General features: G+C 41.6%; 1 protein-coding gene across 1 annotated transcript in view; it reads left to right on the plus strand.

The window, feature by feature from the left end:
• Positions 1-276: 276 nt before the first annotated feature.
• tyw1 (tRNA-yW synthesizing protein 1 homolog (S. cerevisiae)) overlaps positions 277-19,981 on the plus strand; it is a 197,358-nt gene continuing 177,653 nt past the window's right edge. The window contains exons 1-7 of the mRNA XM_072469445.1: positions 277-476; positions 2,432-2,571; positions 3,448-3,579; positions 6,023-6,124; positions 7,861-8,055; positions 9,493-9,786; positions 15,713-15,832. Of these exons, the coding sequence (XP_072325546.1) occupies positions 407-476; positions 2,432-2,571; positions 3,448-3,579; positions 6,023-6,124; positions 7,861-8,055; positions 9,493-9,786; positions 15,713-15,832 (1,053 nt within the window). The 5' untranslated portion in view covers positions 277-406. The remainder of the gene's footprint in view (positions 477-2,431; positions 2,572-3,447; positions 3,580-6,022; positions 6,125-7,860; positions 8,056-9,492; positions 9,787-15,712; positions 15,833-19,981) is intronic.

Consider the following 19,981-nt stretch of genomic DNA (forward strand, 5'->3'; position numbering starts at 1 on the left):
GAATTTGATAGCTGATGTGGTGGAGCCTTGTAGAAGTTGAGGAGTTTTGAGAGCTGATCAGGTGAAGTTATGTGAAAATTGAGGAGTTTGAGAGCTGATCCAGTGGAGCTTTGTGGAACTTGAGAGTTGATCCAGTGGAGCTTTATGAAAGTTGAGGAGTTTGAGAGCTGATGTGGTGGAGTTTAGTGAAAGTTGAGGAGTTAGAGAGCTGATGTGGTGGAGTTTAGTGAAAGTTGAGTAGTGAAGTGTAAGTTGTTGTTGGCGGGCTCCCAGCATGCTCCACGTTGTTAATGGCGGCGCTGTGTGTGTGTGTGGGGAGGGTGAGGATTTAAATGTCCACCCTGCAGTTTTCCTGAAAGTTTCTGAGTAACTGCTGACCGGGACCTTTTGCCGGAGGGTTGCAGCCATGCGGGAGATTGTTAGCCTGGTTTTGCTGTGTCTTTGCCGGCCTGTCTGCGGGGATGAGCGCAGTGATGGTGAGGCCGCAGCGTCTCCCGATGGATTTCCTCCTCATTGCTTTTTATCCCCCCCGATTGACCCACTTCGACCTCTAATTTCCTTCTCCGACAATCTCCCTCGTCCCCGGTTCTCTCCCCTTGGTTCAGTGTTTGTTTTTGAAAGATTGCGGGGGGGAGAGAATCTCTATTTCAGTAATACAATTCCGATTAATCTCGGTTCGATTATTCAAACAGGATTCCCTCATTATCAAATCCAACTTGAATAATTATTTTCCCTCTGCACTTCTTGGAAGCCGAGCGATGATTTCTGTTTGTGAAGAAATTCCTCTTCCCGACCTTTTTTTAAAATTTAGAGTACCCAATTATTTTTTGTTCCCATTCAAGGGGCAATTTAGTGTGGCCAATCCACCTAACCTGCACATAGAACATAGAACAATACAGCGCAGTACAGGCCCTTCGGCCCACGATGTTGCACCGAAACAAAAGCCATCTAACCTACACTATGCCATTATCATCCATATGTTTATCCAGTAAACTTTTAAATGCCCTCAATGTTGGCGAGTTCACTACTGTAGCAGGTAGGGCATTCCACGGCCACACTACTCTTTGCGTAAAGAACCTACCTCTGACCTCTGTCCTATATCTATTACCCCTCAGTTTAAAGTTATGTCCTCTCGTGCCAGCCATATCCATCCGCGGGAGAAGGCTCTCACTGTCTACCCTATCTAACCCCCTGATCATTTTGTATGCAATCTTTGTTTTGTGGGGGCGAAACCCAAGCAGACACGAGGAGGGTGTGCAAACTCCACACGGACAGTGACTCAGGTCCTCAGCGCCGTAGGTAGCAGTGTTAACCACTGTGCCATGTGCCGCTCTTGCCTGACCTCTTGTCTTGTGTTGATGTTCAGTGTTTGCTTTTCCTATACCGTTTCTCTACTTCAGTGAGATTTTCATTCAGTTTTCCTTCAGTAACGACTTGTATTAATCTAGCACGTTTTCACGTAGGGACCCGTCACAAGGTATCCAAAGTATGGATGCCAGCATTGGGAATAGAATCCCTCCGGTGCAGGAAGGAGGCCATTCAGCCTGTCGAGCCTGCACCCTAAGTATGCCCACTCCCCTGCCCTATCCCTGTAACCCCCACCTAACCTTTGGAGACTAACGGGCAATCTAACATGACCAATGCACCTAACCTGCTCATCTTTGGACTGTGGGAGGAACCCGGAGGAAACCCACGCAAATACGGAGAATGTGCAAACTCCATACATTCACCCAAGACCCGAATTAAACCCGGATTCCTGGTGCTGTGAGGCAGCAGTACCACCCACCGTGCCACTTCTGAATGGTGACCATGTTTTTGGTCAGAATTTTAAGAAGGCTGTTAAAGGAGGAGAGACAGAAGCTGGTGCTTCCAGGGAAGAATTCCAGAGAGTTTGACCTTGGCAGCTGAAGGCATGATGGGTAAAATGAGGTTAGATTTAGAGGACTGGGTGGTCTAGACAGAGTTGTGTATAAAGAAAAAGGAAGTGTGAATTTGCTTTGATACAGCACATCAGTACATTTCAACGGGCTTTACAGCCAATGAAATAAATGTTGCAGTCACTGTTGAATGGAAACCGAGCAGCCAATATACATATGAAGAACAACAAAATAATGTCTTGGTAATCTTTGTTAGAGGGATAAATGCTAGAACTTTGGAGAGGTCTCTTGGCATTTGAGGTTTTTAATGTCCACTTGAGAGAAGATATAGCCTTAGTTTAAAGCCCAATATGAAATACAGCAATCTCTGAGTACTGCAGAGGCAGGATGTTTCAGGGAATGATAGAGGCTAAAACTGGATTTAAGAGCAAGGTTGAGAATTTTAAGTCGGAGCCATGTAGGTTAGTGAGGTCGTCGGTGATTGATTCCCGTACTCTAGTGACTCGTGTTTTGAATGAACTGACGTTTACAGAAGTTTTTCTTTTCTTTTCTAGATCAAATCTTTGATACCTGGAACTCCTTGCAGAATTATGCGTTGTCGTTGTGGCATCTTAGACACTACGTCTACTCGACCATTGTTGTTGCCTTAGGAGTTTGGGTAGCTGTTGAGTTCTTGAGCAAAATTCACAACAAGGTAATAAATCTAATGAGTTCTGCATCTGCAATAGAGGCAATAAAGTATTGAAATGTAGGTTTCTGTCTGCAACTCTTGCTGGAAGATAATCTCACAGTTAATGTGAGCTGCGAGAGAAAGATTTCACATATCCTTATTGACATGTTGGGGTGTGAGCTGAGAGAAAATCAAGAGTGAAGATGATCTTGGATGAGACTTAAACCATGAAAAAAATAAAAGGATTAACATGTATAGAATCATAGAATACCTACAGCGTAGAAGGTGGCGATTCGGCCCATCAAGTCTGCACCGACCCTTTGAACGATCACACTACCTAGGCCCAGTCCTAACCCTGAAACCCCACCCTGAGGGACAATTTAGCATGGTAAATCCACCTAACCTGCACATCTTTGGATGTAAATGGTTTATTGTTACAAGCCTTTTGGTACTTGTATGTCAGTTAAGTTCCAATTGCTTTCCTTTAAAATAATTCTTTGTACCAAATTATTTAGCTTATTTATTTTATTTGTTTTATAAATTTAGAGTACTCAATTCTTTTTTCCAATTAAGGGGCAATTTAGCGTGACCAATTCACCTACGCTGCACATCTTTTTGGTTTGTGGGGGTGAAACCCACACAGACACTGGGAGAATGTACAAACTTCACATGGACAGTGACCCAGGATCGAACCCGGGTCTTCGGTGCCGTGAGCCAGCAGTGGAAACCACTGCTCCACCGTGCTGCTCTAAATTATTTTGTTTATGTACAGAAATGCTTTCCGTTGGCTGCATATATATATATACAGTATCTATTTATTTGAGAAGTGCACTGCTTCTTGCAGTTAAGAAGTTTTGTGTTAAATGGAAATTGACTCCATGCTGAAAATATTTTGAACAGCCGAAAGAGGACAACATTGTGCTAAAAGTAGCAAAAGAAGTCATTCAAAATGGGCATTTAGCCCAAGAAGAAAAAGAAGTTCATGTTGCTGGGGTGAAGATTTTCTTTGGTTCTCAGACTGGTACTGCTGAGGTAAGAATTTTAAAAATGTACATTTTTACTTTCATTAAGCAAGTTCCTACACCTTTTCTCACCAAGGCCCTATACAGCTGTAGTAAGACATCCTTTCTCCTGCAGTCGAATCCTCTTAGAATGAAGGCCAACATATCATTTGCCTTCCTAACTACTTGCTGTAATTGCATGCTTGCTTTCAATGACTGGTGCACTAGGACACCAGGTCTCTTTTGTACATCAACATTTCCCAATTTATAGCCAATTAAATAATACACTTCCACTGTGTTTCTCTGCCTGAAGTGGATAACTTCACATTTACACTGCATCTGCCATGTGTTTGCCCTCTCACCCAACTGGTCTAAATCACCATGAAGCCGCTTAACATCCTCATTACCACTGACGATTTTCTGTCGTCAGCTAACTTGGAAATATTACTTTTGGTTCCCTCATCCAAATCATTGAATATTGTGAATAGCTGGGGCCCAAGCACCGATCACTGCTGGATTGGATTGGATTGGATTTGTTTATTGTCACGTGTACTGAGGTACAGTGAAAAGTATTTTTCTGCGAGCAGCTCAACAGATCATTAAGTACATGAGAAGAAAATGGAATCAAAGAAAATACATAATAGGGCAACACAACATATACAATGTAACTACATAAGCACTGGCATCAGATGAAGCATACAGGGTGTAGTGTGAATGAGGTCAGTCCATAAGAGGGTCATTTAGGAGTCTGGTGACAGTGGGGAAGAAGCTGTTTTTGAGTCTGTTCGTGCGTGTTCTCAGACTTCTGTATCTCCTGCCCGATGGAAGAAGTTGGAAGAGTGAGTAAGCCGGGTGGGAGGGATCTTTGCTTATGCTGCCCGCTTTCCCCAGGCAGCGGGAGGTGTAGATGGAGTCAATGGATGGGAGGCACGTTTGTGTGATGGACTGGGCGGTGTTCACGACTCTCTGAAGTTTCTTGCGGTCTTGCAGTTGCCATACTAGGCTGTGATGCAGTCCGATAGGATGCTTTCAATGGTGCATCTGTAAAAGTTGGTAAGGGTTAATGTGGACATGCCAAATTTCCTTAGTTTTCTGAGGAAGTATAGGCGCTGTTGTGCTTTCTTGGTGGTAGCGTCGACGTGGGTGGACCAGGACAGATTTTTGAAGATGTGCACCCCTAGGAATTTGAAACTGCTAACCATCTCCACCTCGGCCCCGTTGATGCTGACAGGTGTGTGGATCCCACTAGGCTTCGCCTGCCACTTCAGAAAAGACCCATTTATTTCTACTCTGTTTACTGTCTGCTATCCAATTCTTGACCCATGCCAATATATTACTCCCATGCACTTTAGTTTTGTGCACTAACCTCTTATGTGGAACTTTATTAAAATGGGACAAACAAGGATCAAGAGGCCTGTCAACCACCGTGGCGAGGACTTCTTGGTTGAGGATAAAGGAAGGCAAGAGAAGTGCTGGTGTAGAAGGTTACATCAACAGCATAGATGCAACGGAGATGGAGAAATTGTAAAAATGGAAGAATCCTTACAGGAACCAGGATGTGAGGAATTATAGCCGAGGTAGCTGCAGGAGTCAGCAGCTTATAGCGGATATTTGTTGAGATCTCTAGTTTGCCTTCTACTACCTTGGTTGTTACAGGATACAAGAATGGAGTTGCTGATTAATCATAGCACTCAATCTCTAACAATTAATATACAAGGGACCCAGACATAAGGTGATGAAAAAAATCAGTGGCAGAACGTTTTGGGAGCCACAGGTTCGAAGTTAGCTGTTCCTCCTAAGTATTCTACACTTGAGGCCGTTTCAAGTACTCTGTTGCAAAGCTGCAGCAATTAATTGTGGTCTTACTCTGCCACGCCTTTGCAACCTTCTGAAATATGTCCCAGCTCACCTGCTTCCTCTTGTGAATATGGATTATTGTGCAAACCCTTTTCTTTCTCCACCACCTTTGGCAAAGCATTTAACTGTCACACCTTGCTGTATGAATTTCTTTCTAAACTCTTGTCTTAGTTGCCCCATCATCAAAAACCTTCTCAAACTTTGTCTCTTTAATCCTGCACACTCCTCTGATTGCAGCTTATTCTAATTCTGACGCATCTTGGGATACTTTTGTATGCTAAATGTATTTGTAATTAATTTTACTGTGTGGTGTATCCCTTAAGGGGAGAGTGTGCACCCTGTGTTTGACAAACAGGAATTCCACATGTGGATTTCTCAGAAATTTGATTTAGATACTCTCCAACATATTTGAGTTTTCATTTAATCAGACTCATTGCAAAGGGTGGGGGCTGGATATTAGAAGACACTGCTCACTCGCAATGCTGTGACTTGAATTTGAACGGATGTTGCTATGGACACAATGTGGATTGCTGATGCTAGTGCCCGACAGAGCCCTTGCAGAGCACATCTTTTAAATTTTGATTTCCCAAAGGTTTAAAAAAAATCTTGTATTCCAGAGGTTTGCCACAATCCTTGCAGATGCTGTACAAAAACATGGATTACCTGTGGAAGTTGTTGATCTGAAGGAGTATGATCCAGATGAAAACCTGGTTGATGAGGTTAGTTGTTTTTTATTGGTTAATTTCTGTACTGTTACTAAAAGCCTTGGTAATATATGAAATTAGGTAACTTAACACCTTAATCATTGCATTGCATGGGGTAAATTGGATGATTTGCTACTTTATGCACAGGAATGATTGCTCACCAAGGTTGTGGGTTTCTCAGTGTATCAGATTCCTAATGTCAGCAGCAGGTACCAGTCTCCGAAGAATATTCACTATTCCATCAGCGTGACATTATTTTCATTTCCTACACCTGCCATCCTGTTGCCATCTGAGTGATATGGATAATTAATTTTAAATGAAGATAGATTGTTTCGCTGTAGGAATTTTATTGAGACTGCCACCACTCATTTTATATGAAAAGACTTTCATCACTTCAGTCAAGGCTGGATTTGAACCCAGTTCCTAAAGGTGGAAGGTTGCTTTAATCCACTGCACCAGTCCATACAAAAAATGTTGCACTATGAAGCATAAATGTATTCTGCTATGGTGCAGTTCTGTCTCTTTAGAGCTGGAACCTAATTGTGGAGCAAACAGAAATTTGCTTGGTTCAAAATCCAATTGTTTTGTTAGAGAAGTTTGCAGGTTGGAGTGGCCTTGCCACTTTCAGGCTGGAAGTTTGAAGAACAGGTTTGAAGCCCATAGCATACCTTGGGAATAGGGGGTTTATATAAACTTGTCTAAGGGAGTCATCCTTGATGCTGGACCTGAGGGACAAACCCAAAATACAATTTATCCCGGGATGGTTTTTTAATCATGAGATTGCATTTTGCATCTGTTTATGATTTCAATCTTGTACACATTGTTAAAAATGTTATTAATTGTTCCTGGGATTATTAAGAGATTGCATGTTGCTTTGATCATACAAGCATAGGAAATAGGAGCGGAGGTTGAATGGTGTTAGGCCATTCAGCTCCTCGGGCCTGGTTGCCATTCAATCTGATCTGTTTAGAATTCCACATTCCCATTTACCCCGATAATCTTTGATTCCTTTGGCTAACAAGAATCTATCTACCTCTGCCTTAAAAATATTCAATGACACCGCCCTTCTGAATCAGAGTTCAACCATCTGAGAGAAAAATACATTTCTTCATCCCTATCTTAAAAGAGCGGCCCCTAATTTAGAAACTTTTTTAATCAGAAAAAATGATCATTGCTAATGAATGATTGGAAATAATTATTTTGTGTATTCACTGTATATTGTGCTCATCATCAGCTTTCGCCCTGACTCCTTTTACTGCTATCGAACTGAAAAAATGCAGACCTACTTTCTGACCATCATCCCTTCTGTTGTATTGAGCGCTTTATAACATTTAAACATTCATGGCTTGCTATTCGCAAACACCAAATCTGAGAGTTTGGCTGTGTTGAAATAATTTCTGCACCTTATGTCAAACAAAAATAAATATGCTTGCGGTTATGTTCTGATAATGCAGATATTGTTAGTTTTAATTATCAATAGCTGAAATTTATGTAGCTATATTTATTCTTTTTTCTACTTTTCTGAGATGTGTTTTGAAATAAAATCCAGATACCTGTAATTATTGGAAAGTTTCCCACAATCTGATCTTGCCTTGTATTCTTTACAGACACAAATTCTGAGTGAGTTTAAAAAAAAAAAGTCAATTAATGGATGGTAGATTGGGGAGAATGGTGGATGGGCTGAGGTAGTACCATAGAAATCTATTTATGATTTCATCTGATTGAAAAAATATGCTTTATTATTTGTGCAGGTATACAGTAAAACTATCTGTGTATTCATGGTTTCCACATACACTGATGGACAACCAAACAAAAGTGCAGCCTGGTTTTGTAAGTGGTTGGAAGATGCAACACATGACTTTAGATATGGAAAAACCTACCTCAAAGGTTTGAGATATGCAGTATTTGGCTTGGGCAACTCTGTTTATGTAAATCATTACAACACCGTAAGTATATTGTCTTTGTTCCTGTAACTGCTCACGGTTCTGTTGTATGGCTACAATCTTTTAAAAAAAAAATAATAAAAATTCCAATTACAGGGCAATTTAGCGTGGCCAATCCACCTACCCTGCACATCTTGGGTTGGGGTGAGACCCACACAGCCACAGGGAGAATGTGCAAACTCCATGCGGGCAGTGACCCAGGGCTGGGATCGAACCCAGGTTCTCTACGTCATGAGGCAGCAGCGCTAATCACTGCGCCACCATGCTGCCCTGGCTACAATCTTTAAAGATATATATAAAACACTTGAGCTATAATATGATAAGAAGCAACTCCCTTCTGAGACTTTATTGCAACTTGACCCGTGCCAGTGGCTGATAGAAGGGTGGAGCGAGGTTCATGTAAAGCATAATCATCAGCACAGACCAGTTGAACAGCATGACCTATTTCTGTGCTGTAGATTCTGTCTAACTGTGTTGTCAAGATCTAAAATTCTGATCTAATTTGCAAACTTTAGTTGATTTCCCTTGGTTATTCTCATTTATATCACTTTACAATGCATTTTAATCTGTTTATCTGTAAGTTATGTTGGAATGGGAGTTGAAATTCACCGTGGACATTCATGAATTTGAACTAAAAAAAAAAATCAAACTGAGAACAGTAAAAGTGACTCTAAAACTGTTAGATTGTTGTAAAAACCGAACTGGTTCACTCATGTCTTTTAGGGAGAATAACCTGTCATCTTTACCCAATTGGTTGCTGTGTGACTCCAGTCCCATTGTGGTTAACACTTAGCCATCCTCTTAAGTGCCCTAGCAAGTCATTCAGTTGTATCCAACTGTACAAAGTGGGTCAAAACGAAGGGCAACTAAGGATGGGCAGTAAATCCCAGCCTTGCCAGTAGTAACCACATCCTGAAAATGACAAACAAAAACACACGGGCATATTTACATTTCAGTTACATTGATCACTGAACGATACATATTTCAGGGACTGGGGTGAAACAGTCCTTTAGAGTCGCATATACTGTTCGGGCAGCATGGTGGTGCAGTGGTTAGCACTGCTGCCTCACGGCACTGAGGTCCCAGGTTGGGCCCTGGGTCATTGTCCGTGTGGAGTTTGCACATTCTCCCCGTGTTTGCGTGAGTTTTGCCCCCACAACCCAAAGATGTGCAGGTAGGTGGGTAGGCCACGCTAAATTGCCCCTTAATTGGAAAAAATGAATTGGGTACTCTGAATTATATATTTTTAAAAAAGTCACATATAGTTTTCCTAACCTAAAGATTCTTTCTTTTTCACATTTACCAATGTAGCTAAACATTGCTTTTTATTTTTATTGCAAAGATTGAAATACTCTTTCTATTGATACTCTTCTGTATACTGCATTGGAGTAGTGAAATAACCTAGTGCAGCTTAACTGTACTGTCTTTGTCCTTTATCAGGTCGGTAAAAATATTGACATGTGGCTGTGGATGTTGAGTGCCAGTCGTATTATGACCCGTGGAGAGGGTGATTGCAATGTGGTAAAGAGCAAACATGGCAGCATCGAGGCTGACTTCAGTGAATGGCAAACCACATTCTTGAGCAGACTGCAAGCACTCTGCAAAGAGGAAAAAAATGAGTGTAGTAGCAACTGCAAAAAGGGGAAATGCAAGTCCAAAGTGGAAAAGCATAACGAGGAATCCAGTCAGAATGAAGAAGTGCCAGAAGAGATTAAAGATTACAGTAGTGAAGAGGTAACGTAGATCACATCAAAGTGATCGACAAAATGTACTGATGTGTAATAAATGCTCACTTCTCCTCCATCACTTTTTTTTTAAGCAGAGGATGCATTCAGCTTGCATCACTAAACCAAGTGGCTTTCCCCATTTTCTGCTCACTGCAAAATGCCTAAATTGGGTGGAGTTCTAAAGCCTATTCATCTTAATGTAGCTTGTAGATGTTTAAGAGCACTTCCCCAACCACAACCCCACCCTTCCACTCCCCTGCACCATAAATGTGGGAAACGTGACCTCTATCAAACTATCATGTGGCTTCTGTAATCAGTGTGCTATGCAGAGGACCACTAGCAAAAATTTATGCAATGTGTTTATATTTCAGTGGGAGTTCCCTATCCAATATTTACTCTAGGGCCACTTCCATAAGTACTCTGAGATGTGGATTTTCAGGCCCTGGGGATTTATCGACCTCCAATCCCATCAATTTCCTAAACACCATTTCCCTACTCAGTGATTTCCTTCAGTTCCTCATTCTCACTAAACCCTGTGTTTCCCAACTTTTCTGGCACATTATTTGTGTCCTCCTTTGGGAAGACAGAACCAAAGTATGTATTTAGTTGGTCAGTCATTTCTTTGTTCCCGTTATAAATTCCCGTGATTCTAACTAACATTTGTCTTCACCTATCTTTTTCTTTTCACTTAAGCTTATGCAGTAAATTTTTATGTTCCCTGCAAGCTTACTCTCGTATTCTATTTTTCCCTTCTTAATCAATCCCTTTGCTCTTCTTTGCTGAATTCTAAACTGCTCCCAATCCTCAGGTCTACTGTTTTTTTTTCTGGTCAATTTGTATGCCTCTTCCTTGGATGTAATGTTATCTCTAATTTCTCTTGTAAGCCATGGTTAGGCCATCTTTCCTGTTTTATTGTTGTGCCAGACAGAAATGAACAATTGTTGCAGTTCACCCATGTCCTCTTTGAATGATTGCCATTGCGTATCCACCGTCATCCCTTTAAGTAACGTTCCCCAATCCATCATAGCCAACTTGGGCATCATACCATTGTAGTTTCCTTTATTTAGAATCAGGACCCTAGTCTCAGAATCAACTAAGTCACTCTCCATCTTGATAAAGAGTTCTATAATATTATGGTCACTCATCCAAGGGGCCTCGCACAACTAGATTGCCAAATATTCCTTCCTCAATACCCAGTCTAGTTTGTTCCTCACTGTATTGGTCCAGAAAACCATCCTGTGCAGACTTAGAATTCCTCCTCTATGGTATTGTAACTGATTTGAGTTGGCCAATCTACATTCAGATTAAAGTCACGAGTATTACAGATGTTCCTTTATCGCATGCGTCTCTAATTTCCTGCTGAATGCCATTCCCAAAATTCACCAATATAGCTTGGGTCTACATACTGCCACACTAACTTTTCTTTACCCTTTGGTGTTTCTCAGCTCTACCCATGCAGAATCAACATCGTTGGAGCTAATGTCCTTTCTCACTATTGCGTTAATTCCTCTTAAATCAGCCTTCGCCTCGTTGGTCACCCTGTAACCATGTCTCCATAATCCAGACTATATCATACCCGTTTATACCTACTTGCGGGATTAATTCATCCACTTTATTGCGAATGCTCCGCGCATTAAGGCACAAAGCCTTAACATTCCTTGCCTTGAAAAACTTGAGGATAGACAAGTCCCCCGGGCCTGACGGGATATATCCAAGGATTCTATGGGAAGCAAGAGATGAAATTGCAGAGCCATTGGCAATGATCTTTTCGTCCTCACTGTCAACAGGGGTGGTACCAGCGAATTGGAGAGTGGCGAATGTCGTGCCCCTGTTCAAAAAAGGGACTAGGGATAACCCTGGGAATTACAGGCCAGTTAGTCTTACTTTGGTGGTAGGCAAAGTAATGGAAAGGGTACCGAAGGATAGGATTTCTGAGCATCTGGAAAGACACTGCTTGATTAGGGATAGGCAGCACGGATTTGTGAGGGGTAGGTCTTGCCTTACAAGTCTTATTGAATTCTTTGAGGAGGTGACCAAGCATGTGGATGAAGGTAAAGCAGTGGATGTAGTGTACATGGATTTTAGTAAGGCATTTGATAAGGTTCCCCATGGTAGGCTTATGCAGAAAGTAAGGAGGCATGGGATAGTGGGAAATTTGGCCAGTTGGATAACGAACTGGCTAACTGATAGAAGTCAGAGAGTGGTGGTGGATGGCAAATATTCAGCCTGGATCCCAGTTACCAGTGGCGTACCGCAGGGATCAGTTCTGGGTCCTCTGCTGTTTGTGATTTTCATTAATGACTTGGATGAGGGAGTTGAAGGGTGGGTCAGTAAATTTGCAGACGATACGAAGATTGGTGGAGTTGTGGATAGTAAGGAGGGCTGTTGTCGGCTGCAAAGAGACATAGATAGGATGCAGAGCTGGGCTGAGAAGTGGCAGATGGAGTTTAACCCTGAAAAGTGTGAGGTTGTCCATTTTGGAAGGACAAATATGAATGCGGAATACAGGGTTAACGATAGAGTTCTTGGCAATGTGGAGGAGCAGAGAGATCTTGGGGTCTATGTTCATACATCTTTGAAAGTTGCCACTCAAGTGGATAGAGCTGTGAAGAAGGCCTCTGGTGTGCTCGCGTTCATTAACAGAGGGATTGAATTTAAGAGCCGTGAGGTGATGATGCAGCTGTACAAAACTTTGGTAAGGCCACATTTGGAGTACTGTGTACAGTTCTGGTCGCCTCATTTTAGGAAGGATGTGGAAGCTTTGGAAAAGGTGCAAAGAAGATTTACCAGGATGTTGCCTGGAATGGAGAGTAGGTCTTACGAGGAAAGGTTGAGGGTGCTAGGCCTTTTCTCATTAGAACGGAGAAGGATGAGGGGCGACTTGACAGAGGTTTATAAGATGATCAGGGGAATAGATAGAGTAGACAGTCAGAGACTTTTTCCCCGGGTGGAACAAACCATTACAAGGGGACATAAATTTAAGGTGAAAGGTGGAAGATATAGGAGGGATATCAGAGGTAGGTTCTTTACCCAGAGAGTAGTGGGGGCATGGAATGCACTGCCTGTGGAAGTAGTTGAGTCGGAAACATTAGGGACCTTCAAGCAGCTATTGGGTAGGTACATGGATTACGGTAAAATGATATAGTGTAGATTTATTTGTTCTTAAGGGCAGCACGGTAGCATTGTGGATAGCACAATTGCTTCACAGCTCCAGGGTCCCAGGTTCGATTCCGGCTTGGGTCACTGTCTGTGCGGAGTCTGCACGTCCTCCCCGTGTCTGCGTGGGTTTCCTCCGGGTGCTCCGGTTTCCTCCCACAGTCCAAAGATGTGCAGGTTAGGTGAATTGGCCAATGATAAATTGCCCTTAATGTCCAAAATTGCCCTTGGTGTTGGGTGGAGGTGTTGAGTTTGGGTAGGATGCTCTTTCCAAGAGCTGGTGCAGACTCAATGAGAAAAATGGCCTCCTTCTGCACTGTAAATTCAATGATAATCTATGGTTAATCTAGGACAAAGGTTCGGCACAACATCGTGGGCCGAAGGGCCTGTTCTGTGCTGTATTTTCTATGTTCTATGTTCCCAGTATTTTGCACTGTGGCTGTGTTTGATCCTGACTCTTGATTTCTTTGCGTATCACTTTTCTTATTTCCCTTTCTGTCTTTTGTTCTTGCCTGTGTTTCTCCCTCCTCAGATTCCTTGTATAGGTTCCCATCCCCCTGCCATTTTAGTTGAAACCTTCTCCAAACGCTCTCGTAAATACAAGAACACAGAGTCCTGGTCCTGTCTCGATGTAACCCATCCAGTTTGAACTGGTCCCAATATCCCAAGAATCTGAAACCCTCCTTCTCGCACCATCTCTTCATCTATGTATTCATCTGATATAACTTCATTGCAGTGTTAATGTAAGCCTATTTGTGACACTAATAAAAATTATTATTATTCTCTGACGAGCATGTGGCACTGGCAGTGATCTTAAAATCACTACCTTTTGAGGTCCTACTTTTCGACGTACTTCCTAACTCCCTATATTCTGCTTTTCGGACCTCATTCCTTTATTTTTAATCTGTGTCGTTTGTACCACGACCACTGGCTGGTCACCCTCTCCCTCCAGAATGTCTTGTAGCTGCTCTGAGACATCCTTAATCCGAGCACCAGGGAGGCAAAATACCATCCTGGAGTCTCGTTTGTGGTGACAAAAACACCTGTCTATTTCCCTTACAATTGAATCCCCTATGATTATTGCATTTCCACATTTTTGTACTCCTCCCCTGTGCAGCAGAGCCAGCCATGGCTGTTGCGACTTTCCCCTGAGAGCCCATTTTCCCCCCAACAGTATCCAAAGCGGTATATCTGTTTTACAGGGGAATGGCCACAGGGGTTTTCCTGCACTGCCTACCTCATCCTCTTGCTCCACCTGGTGGTCAGCCATTCCTTTGCTGCCTGTGGAGTCTTAGTCTGTGTTGTGACTCCTCTCTGTATGTGCTACCCACGTTACTATCTGCCTCATGGATGCTCCACTGTGACCCTCAGCTGCTGCTCCAGCTCTGAAACCTGGGCTTCCAGGACAGATGCTGGCCCTGGGCACTTGAAATGTTCCTGGCTTCCCACATAGAGGGAGAGGAGCACGTCACGCCTTAAAGCTCTCCTGCCAAGTCTTACCCCCTTAAATTATAACCTATAGGTCTGGACATCAAAAGCTCCCATCCCCAAACTTGATCTGTTAACGTGGCCCAGGACATTGCCCATGTTTTGATCAATGAACAGATAGTTAAAATGACAGAGAGTAGGAATAGATGAGTTGAGGTTAGCACTCTGTTCCAAGTGAGAGGCTGCAATGACCTGTGTTGGGGCTTTGGTTACTTACAATCTATATTACTAACTTAGATGAAGGGACCGAGTGTAGTACTCAAATCCATTCATTGCCTCAATCAACCTTATCTTTGTCACTTCCGCCAGCCACCCTGCCTTCTCACCCCCATCAGACCTTCCATAACTCGGTTCCTGGCATCTTGCATTATCCCCATCCCTAAAATAAAAATTAGATTTAGCTAGCATCACCAACACCCTCAGAATTATTATTTTTAAAATTTATCATTTTGATTTCCAACTCGGGTGGCAGTTTTTGGGGGTGATAACATGATAACACCTGCATTTATATAGTGTTATCAATTTTAGCTTGGCTGAATTGACTCTCTGCACAGTGATTAGCACTGCTGTTTCACAGCACCAAGGACCCGGGTTCAATTCTGGCCTTGTTCACTGTCTGTGGAGTTTGTACGTTCTCCCAGTGCCTGCTTCTGAATTGTAGGGATTCTATGATTCATTCCACAGTCCAAAGATGTGCGGGTTAGGTAAATTGGCCAATGATAAATTGCCCTTAATGTCCAAATTGCCCTTGGTGTTGGGTGGAGGTGTTGAGTTTGGGTAGGGTGCTCTTTCCAAGAGCTGGTGCAGATTCAAAGGGCCGAATGGCCTCCTTCTGCACTGTAAATTCAATGATAATCTATGATTAATCTAGGACAAAGGTTCGGCACAACATCGTGGGCCGAAGGGCCTGTTCTGTGCTGTATTTTCTATGTTCTATGTTCTATTAGTTTGCCTTTATGTGATGTTTAGTCAGTTCCCTCCATTAGATAAAGTCCAGTGAGTGCCTTGATTTATTCACCCTGATTTATTGCCCCCTCCATATATTAACAATAGTTTTGACATGTAAACACTTTAACACCAGTTCAGTACTGATCAATTGCATTGTTACTTCCAATTTTAAAACAAAATCCCTCAGCATCATCTCGTAAACTGAGATTTATTGAGTGTTGCTGTAGATTAAGTGAGGCATGCGGATATTTGTCAGTCACAACTGATTTGTTTGTTGGTATATTTGATTGGCACTTAAATTTGGTTGATTCTCACGTTTTGATTTTTTTTCTTCTCTCCAGGAAGAACTGTTTGAGACGACGAGTGAAGAAGAATCTGGATTGGAAGATGAAACTGAAGCTGCATCTGTCATTGACCTAGAGGACCTGGGCAATGTTATGAACAATATGAAACAAGCAAAGGTATGGGCCCATTTATCATTGTGTTAGGTACTGATACAGTTAACCAAGACTGGCCTCAGTCAATCAAAGCTCTTGCGCAAAAATAAACTTAAGTTTCAGGAAGACTGTATTAATGAATTGCTTTCAGGACAAAGTGGAGATTGCCTTAATTTTACGTTATTTTTTCCATCTGTAGTTTGAGGTACTGAATGAGTTTTAGTCAGGGCATCCACAATCCTATTCGATTTACCAGCAATGCGGATGATTCTTAAACGACACAGTTGAAGAAACATTTCAATTGAATTCTCCACAAAGGTCAAAGGACTCTGGTCGGTATAGACTGTGGTGTCTATCCATTTTGGACATAATTCTAAAAGTGTTTGAGAACCAGTAATAAATCTAGGGTTGCTTCTTCTACTGTGGAATACCATTTCTGATGTTTGTTCATTTTTTTGACAAGTACCTGATTGGTGTCTCTATTCTTGATTCGTCCTCCTGGAGGAGGATCTTGAGGCCACCAGCCTTGATATCTACTTTAAATACTTGGTTGAAGCCTGAACTGCTAGCACTGGCTTGTTTCTTAAAATGGCTTCAGCTTCAGTCCATACGATTTTTGCTTTTTTCTGTAGTAGGTCTGACAGCGGTAGTACTGACGTTTGGGACGAACCTGTAATAGAACCCACACATCCATTTGTCACTGAAGATATTTGACCTCCCCAAGCTTCTTTGCTACTCTGCAGGCTACTAAAGCGGGATCTTTGGGTTCATCCAGTGTTGGTTGGAACACTAGCATGTAGTCTCCTGGCTGAAAATTCAGGCTCTGGCATGTCTGATTGCCTGTTTTGTCAGTTTGCAATGTTTTTGGGTGTTCTCGAGCCACATCACAGGCTCTTGTGAGTTACTCACGGAACCTGGTTATGCAGTCCTAACATGGAGACTTCTTCCTTCTGTTCTAAAATTTTCTTTGTGATTAGTTAAGACTTATCAAGCGGTTGTTAATTCACTTACGCTGGAATGAACAAGACCTAACTTTTTCTAGCATGTTTTGTGGATGTCTATCATGTAAATACTGTAACTTTAAGTGTGTTTGAATGCTGAATCAAGTGAAAGCAAATTCTTTAATTCCACATTTAATTCTCATTTATGGTTGTTGGAAATTGCTCTCTGATTTTAGGAGCAGTCATCCTTGATTGCTATTATTTTCATAGCGAGGTCTGGGCCATTGTAACAGCAGCGGGTCCCAGAGAAGATTTCTGTGTAACAACACTGGTTACCTCGTGATGAGACAGATCACTTGCCACCCTTTAGTTTGAATTTGTGGAAGCAATTTATCAGCCATTCTATAGATCTTAACTGCCCTTGTCAGAAAACCCCCAAAAACTAGATTTACTCCGCTATTCTTATCCAATACCTTGGTTATTCTCACAAGGAATTTCAATAGGTCAGTCAGCTGTGATCTATTGTTCTTGATAGCTGTGCTCTTCAACTATTCACTTTTAAAGTACTGTAGAAGACAGTAAAGCACTTATGCTCTGGGGATGTTAAATTGACTGGCCTGTGATTGCTAGATTCAAAACATTCTCCTGCGTTGAAGTTGGAACTACATTTGCCATCTCATAACCCTCAGATATTTCTGCAGGGTTTATGGTACCCTGGAGAAATGTCCTTTAATTACTTGAGGATTTTAGAATGTGTATTATCTGCTGCAAGAGTATTGCGGATATTTAATCTTTTCAGATTCTGCATGGCACCTTTTATGCACTTTCATATGTTATGGATCACTCTGCCTCCTTTGCCATGTCTGGAATGTATCAGTAGTCCTCCTTTGTGAAAACTGAAGAATCTATTCTTAATAGGAAAGTTATTTATCTGTCTTCCTCATATTATTTAATATTTTAGCCCAATTTGTCATTTAATAAACTTTCCTGTTAGATTTTTTTTTCTATTAACGTTGTCTGGTGACTAGTTTCTTTCTCTACATGTATTACTTTGTGTATAGGTCCCCTTATTTTTTTTTCTAAGAATCATACCCCTCTGTATTTTCTCCATGTGCCTTTTAAAACAAAAGCTGGTGTTGGCCTGAAAGACGTTTGGTCAATGCAATTAAACATTTGAGCTTAAGGAAAATTATCTGTTGCTTTTAAGATTTTTATTTTCCTCTGGTCTTTCCAAAAAATCAGACAAAATGTAAATGCCAGTCTTGAAGTTCCTCGTCCAAAAATTGCTACTTTTAAAACTGGCAATTGAATTAAATCAGTGAATGGTGAATTTTTAGTTTGAGCGAGAGAAAACTTTGTTTAATATATTCTGTAAAGGTTTTCTACGGTGTGTTTGAAACAAAAAAAACAGGATTACTTACATTGAGAGCCTGTCTGGGGGAAAAAAATGAATCAAATCCTATCACCTGACTCCGTGCTAACAGAGAGATAGTAAGAGAATCAGATATTCGTGTCACTGAGGTAGAAGACCATGTCACTCTATTTACCTTGTGTTGTCTTTCTTGGATGTTACATTTTAAGTCTTCAGTGGTAGATTATTGGTTGCTTGATGACTGATGAACTTTGTAAGCTTGCTTTGAACAAAGGTACTGTTCTAAAAAATACATTGATATCCAGCCAGAATCATGAACCTGTCATGCCTGGACATTTTAATTAAAATGTTCTGCTTATTCCTTCCACTGGAGGATGTTTCTACATTTATAAATTCCGAAAGCTATAAATAAATTCCCAGTGCATCGAATGCTGTTAAAGTTCTCCATGCAGTTTTAATAAATGCATTGCAGATTGAGATTTAATTTTTTTCTTGTGTAATATCAAGTCAATACTCTCTTGGGGCACTAAGTGGTGCTGTTATTCCTGCAAACTCCTGGCTCCCAGTTTGTTTTCTCTTGACACAAGATGGCACTGCTGTTCCTTTCCCAAATCTACTTTTGGCCATTGAAGTTTTAAAGTAGAAATTTAGGAAGAAATAAACGTTTTATTATCCTTTTATTTTATATTGTGTGTATCCAATCCGTGCTCTCACCTCAGCTTCCTTTATAGGTCCTGGATTCTCCCTTTTCTGTTGGTGACATCCGATTCCACGCCGCCCCATCCCAAACTTGTTTTCTTCTTGTTTTGGGCTTTGGGTGCCCTACCTTGGATCACTGTTCTCTCTGAGATGCACAACTGGGCAGCAACCTGAAAGTCCTCCTGCAGGCCTCGCATAAGTCGGTCCCTTTATGTCACTGTGCGCACAGCGGGCGTGCAAAAAAATTAACACAGTTAAATTAAGCAAATTGGCCACACATTTCCCCAAAAAAGTAGAGGGTACTGTTATGTGATGTGTTTTTCTATCTCAGATTCTAGGCACAGGACTTGGTTCTCAGACAGACTGCAGACATATTCTGGTACCTGCTTAACAATTGGAACTTCCGTAAGCAGGTTACAAAGTAGGCACGTTGCACTTGGCATGAATCCAATATCTCTCTCAAGAGTTGAATGCATGGCTAACGAGGGTCAGTGATACATCATCATCTACGTCATATATTAGCATATCTCTGCTATTAACCCTTACACTACACCTCCTACCAAGTATGCTAGCTACCTTTAAAAATAACATGAACTACCTTTAAAAATAACATGAACTACCTTTTAACAATAACATGAAACTATGTTTTTAACTATTTACTTTCTTCTTTAATATGGCTGCATATAGAACAACAACTATAATTTGACATCAACTTGGTCAAGTCAGGATATTATGTCAGGAGTGGAGGCGTGTATTGCTGTAATACCTCCGTCATATTTATGAGTCGGGCATTGAGTCATTATGTGTTCCATGGTCTTCTGGGTAACCAGTCGCTGAGTTCTTAATTTTCCACTATTTACATTGCATTTCTGTAACTTCCTATTTACAACCATAGATTATAACAAGCTCCAATTCCTCCTCATCCTCCCAGATTACGGACCTGGGAGATTTACTCTCCCACACTCATCCCTCAGAGAAGATAACTTGGACATGAGGGTTTTCTTCTGCATCTGGTAGGACATCCCCATCTGCAGAATAGGAAAACACTTAACATCACTGCTGTCAGCAGAGCTGGGAAGCCGAGTGTAGGTTGCAGAATGACTTAACTGCAAGGACAATAAATGAACAAATATTCAATGAAAGACTGATCCAAAGGAGAAG

Source organism: Scyliorhinus torazame, chromosome 12 (assembly GCF_047496885.1).
Source record: "Scyliorhinus torazame isolate Kashiwa2021f chromosome 12, sScyTor2.1, whole genome shotgun sequence".
Lineage (NCBI taxonomy): Eukaryota > Metazoa > Chordata > Chondrichthyes > Carcharhiniformes > Scyliorhinidae > Scyliorhinus > Scyliorhinus torazame.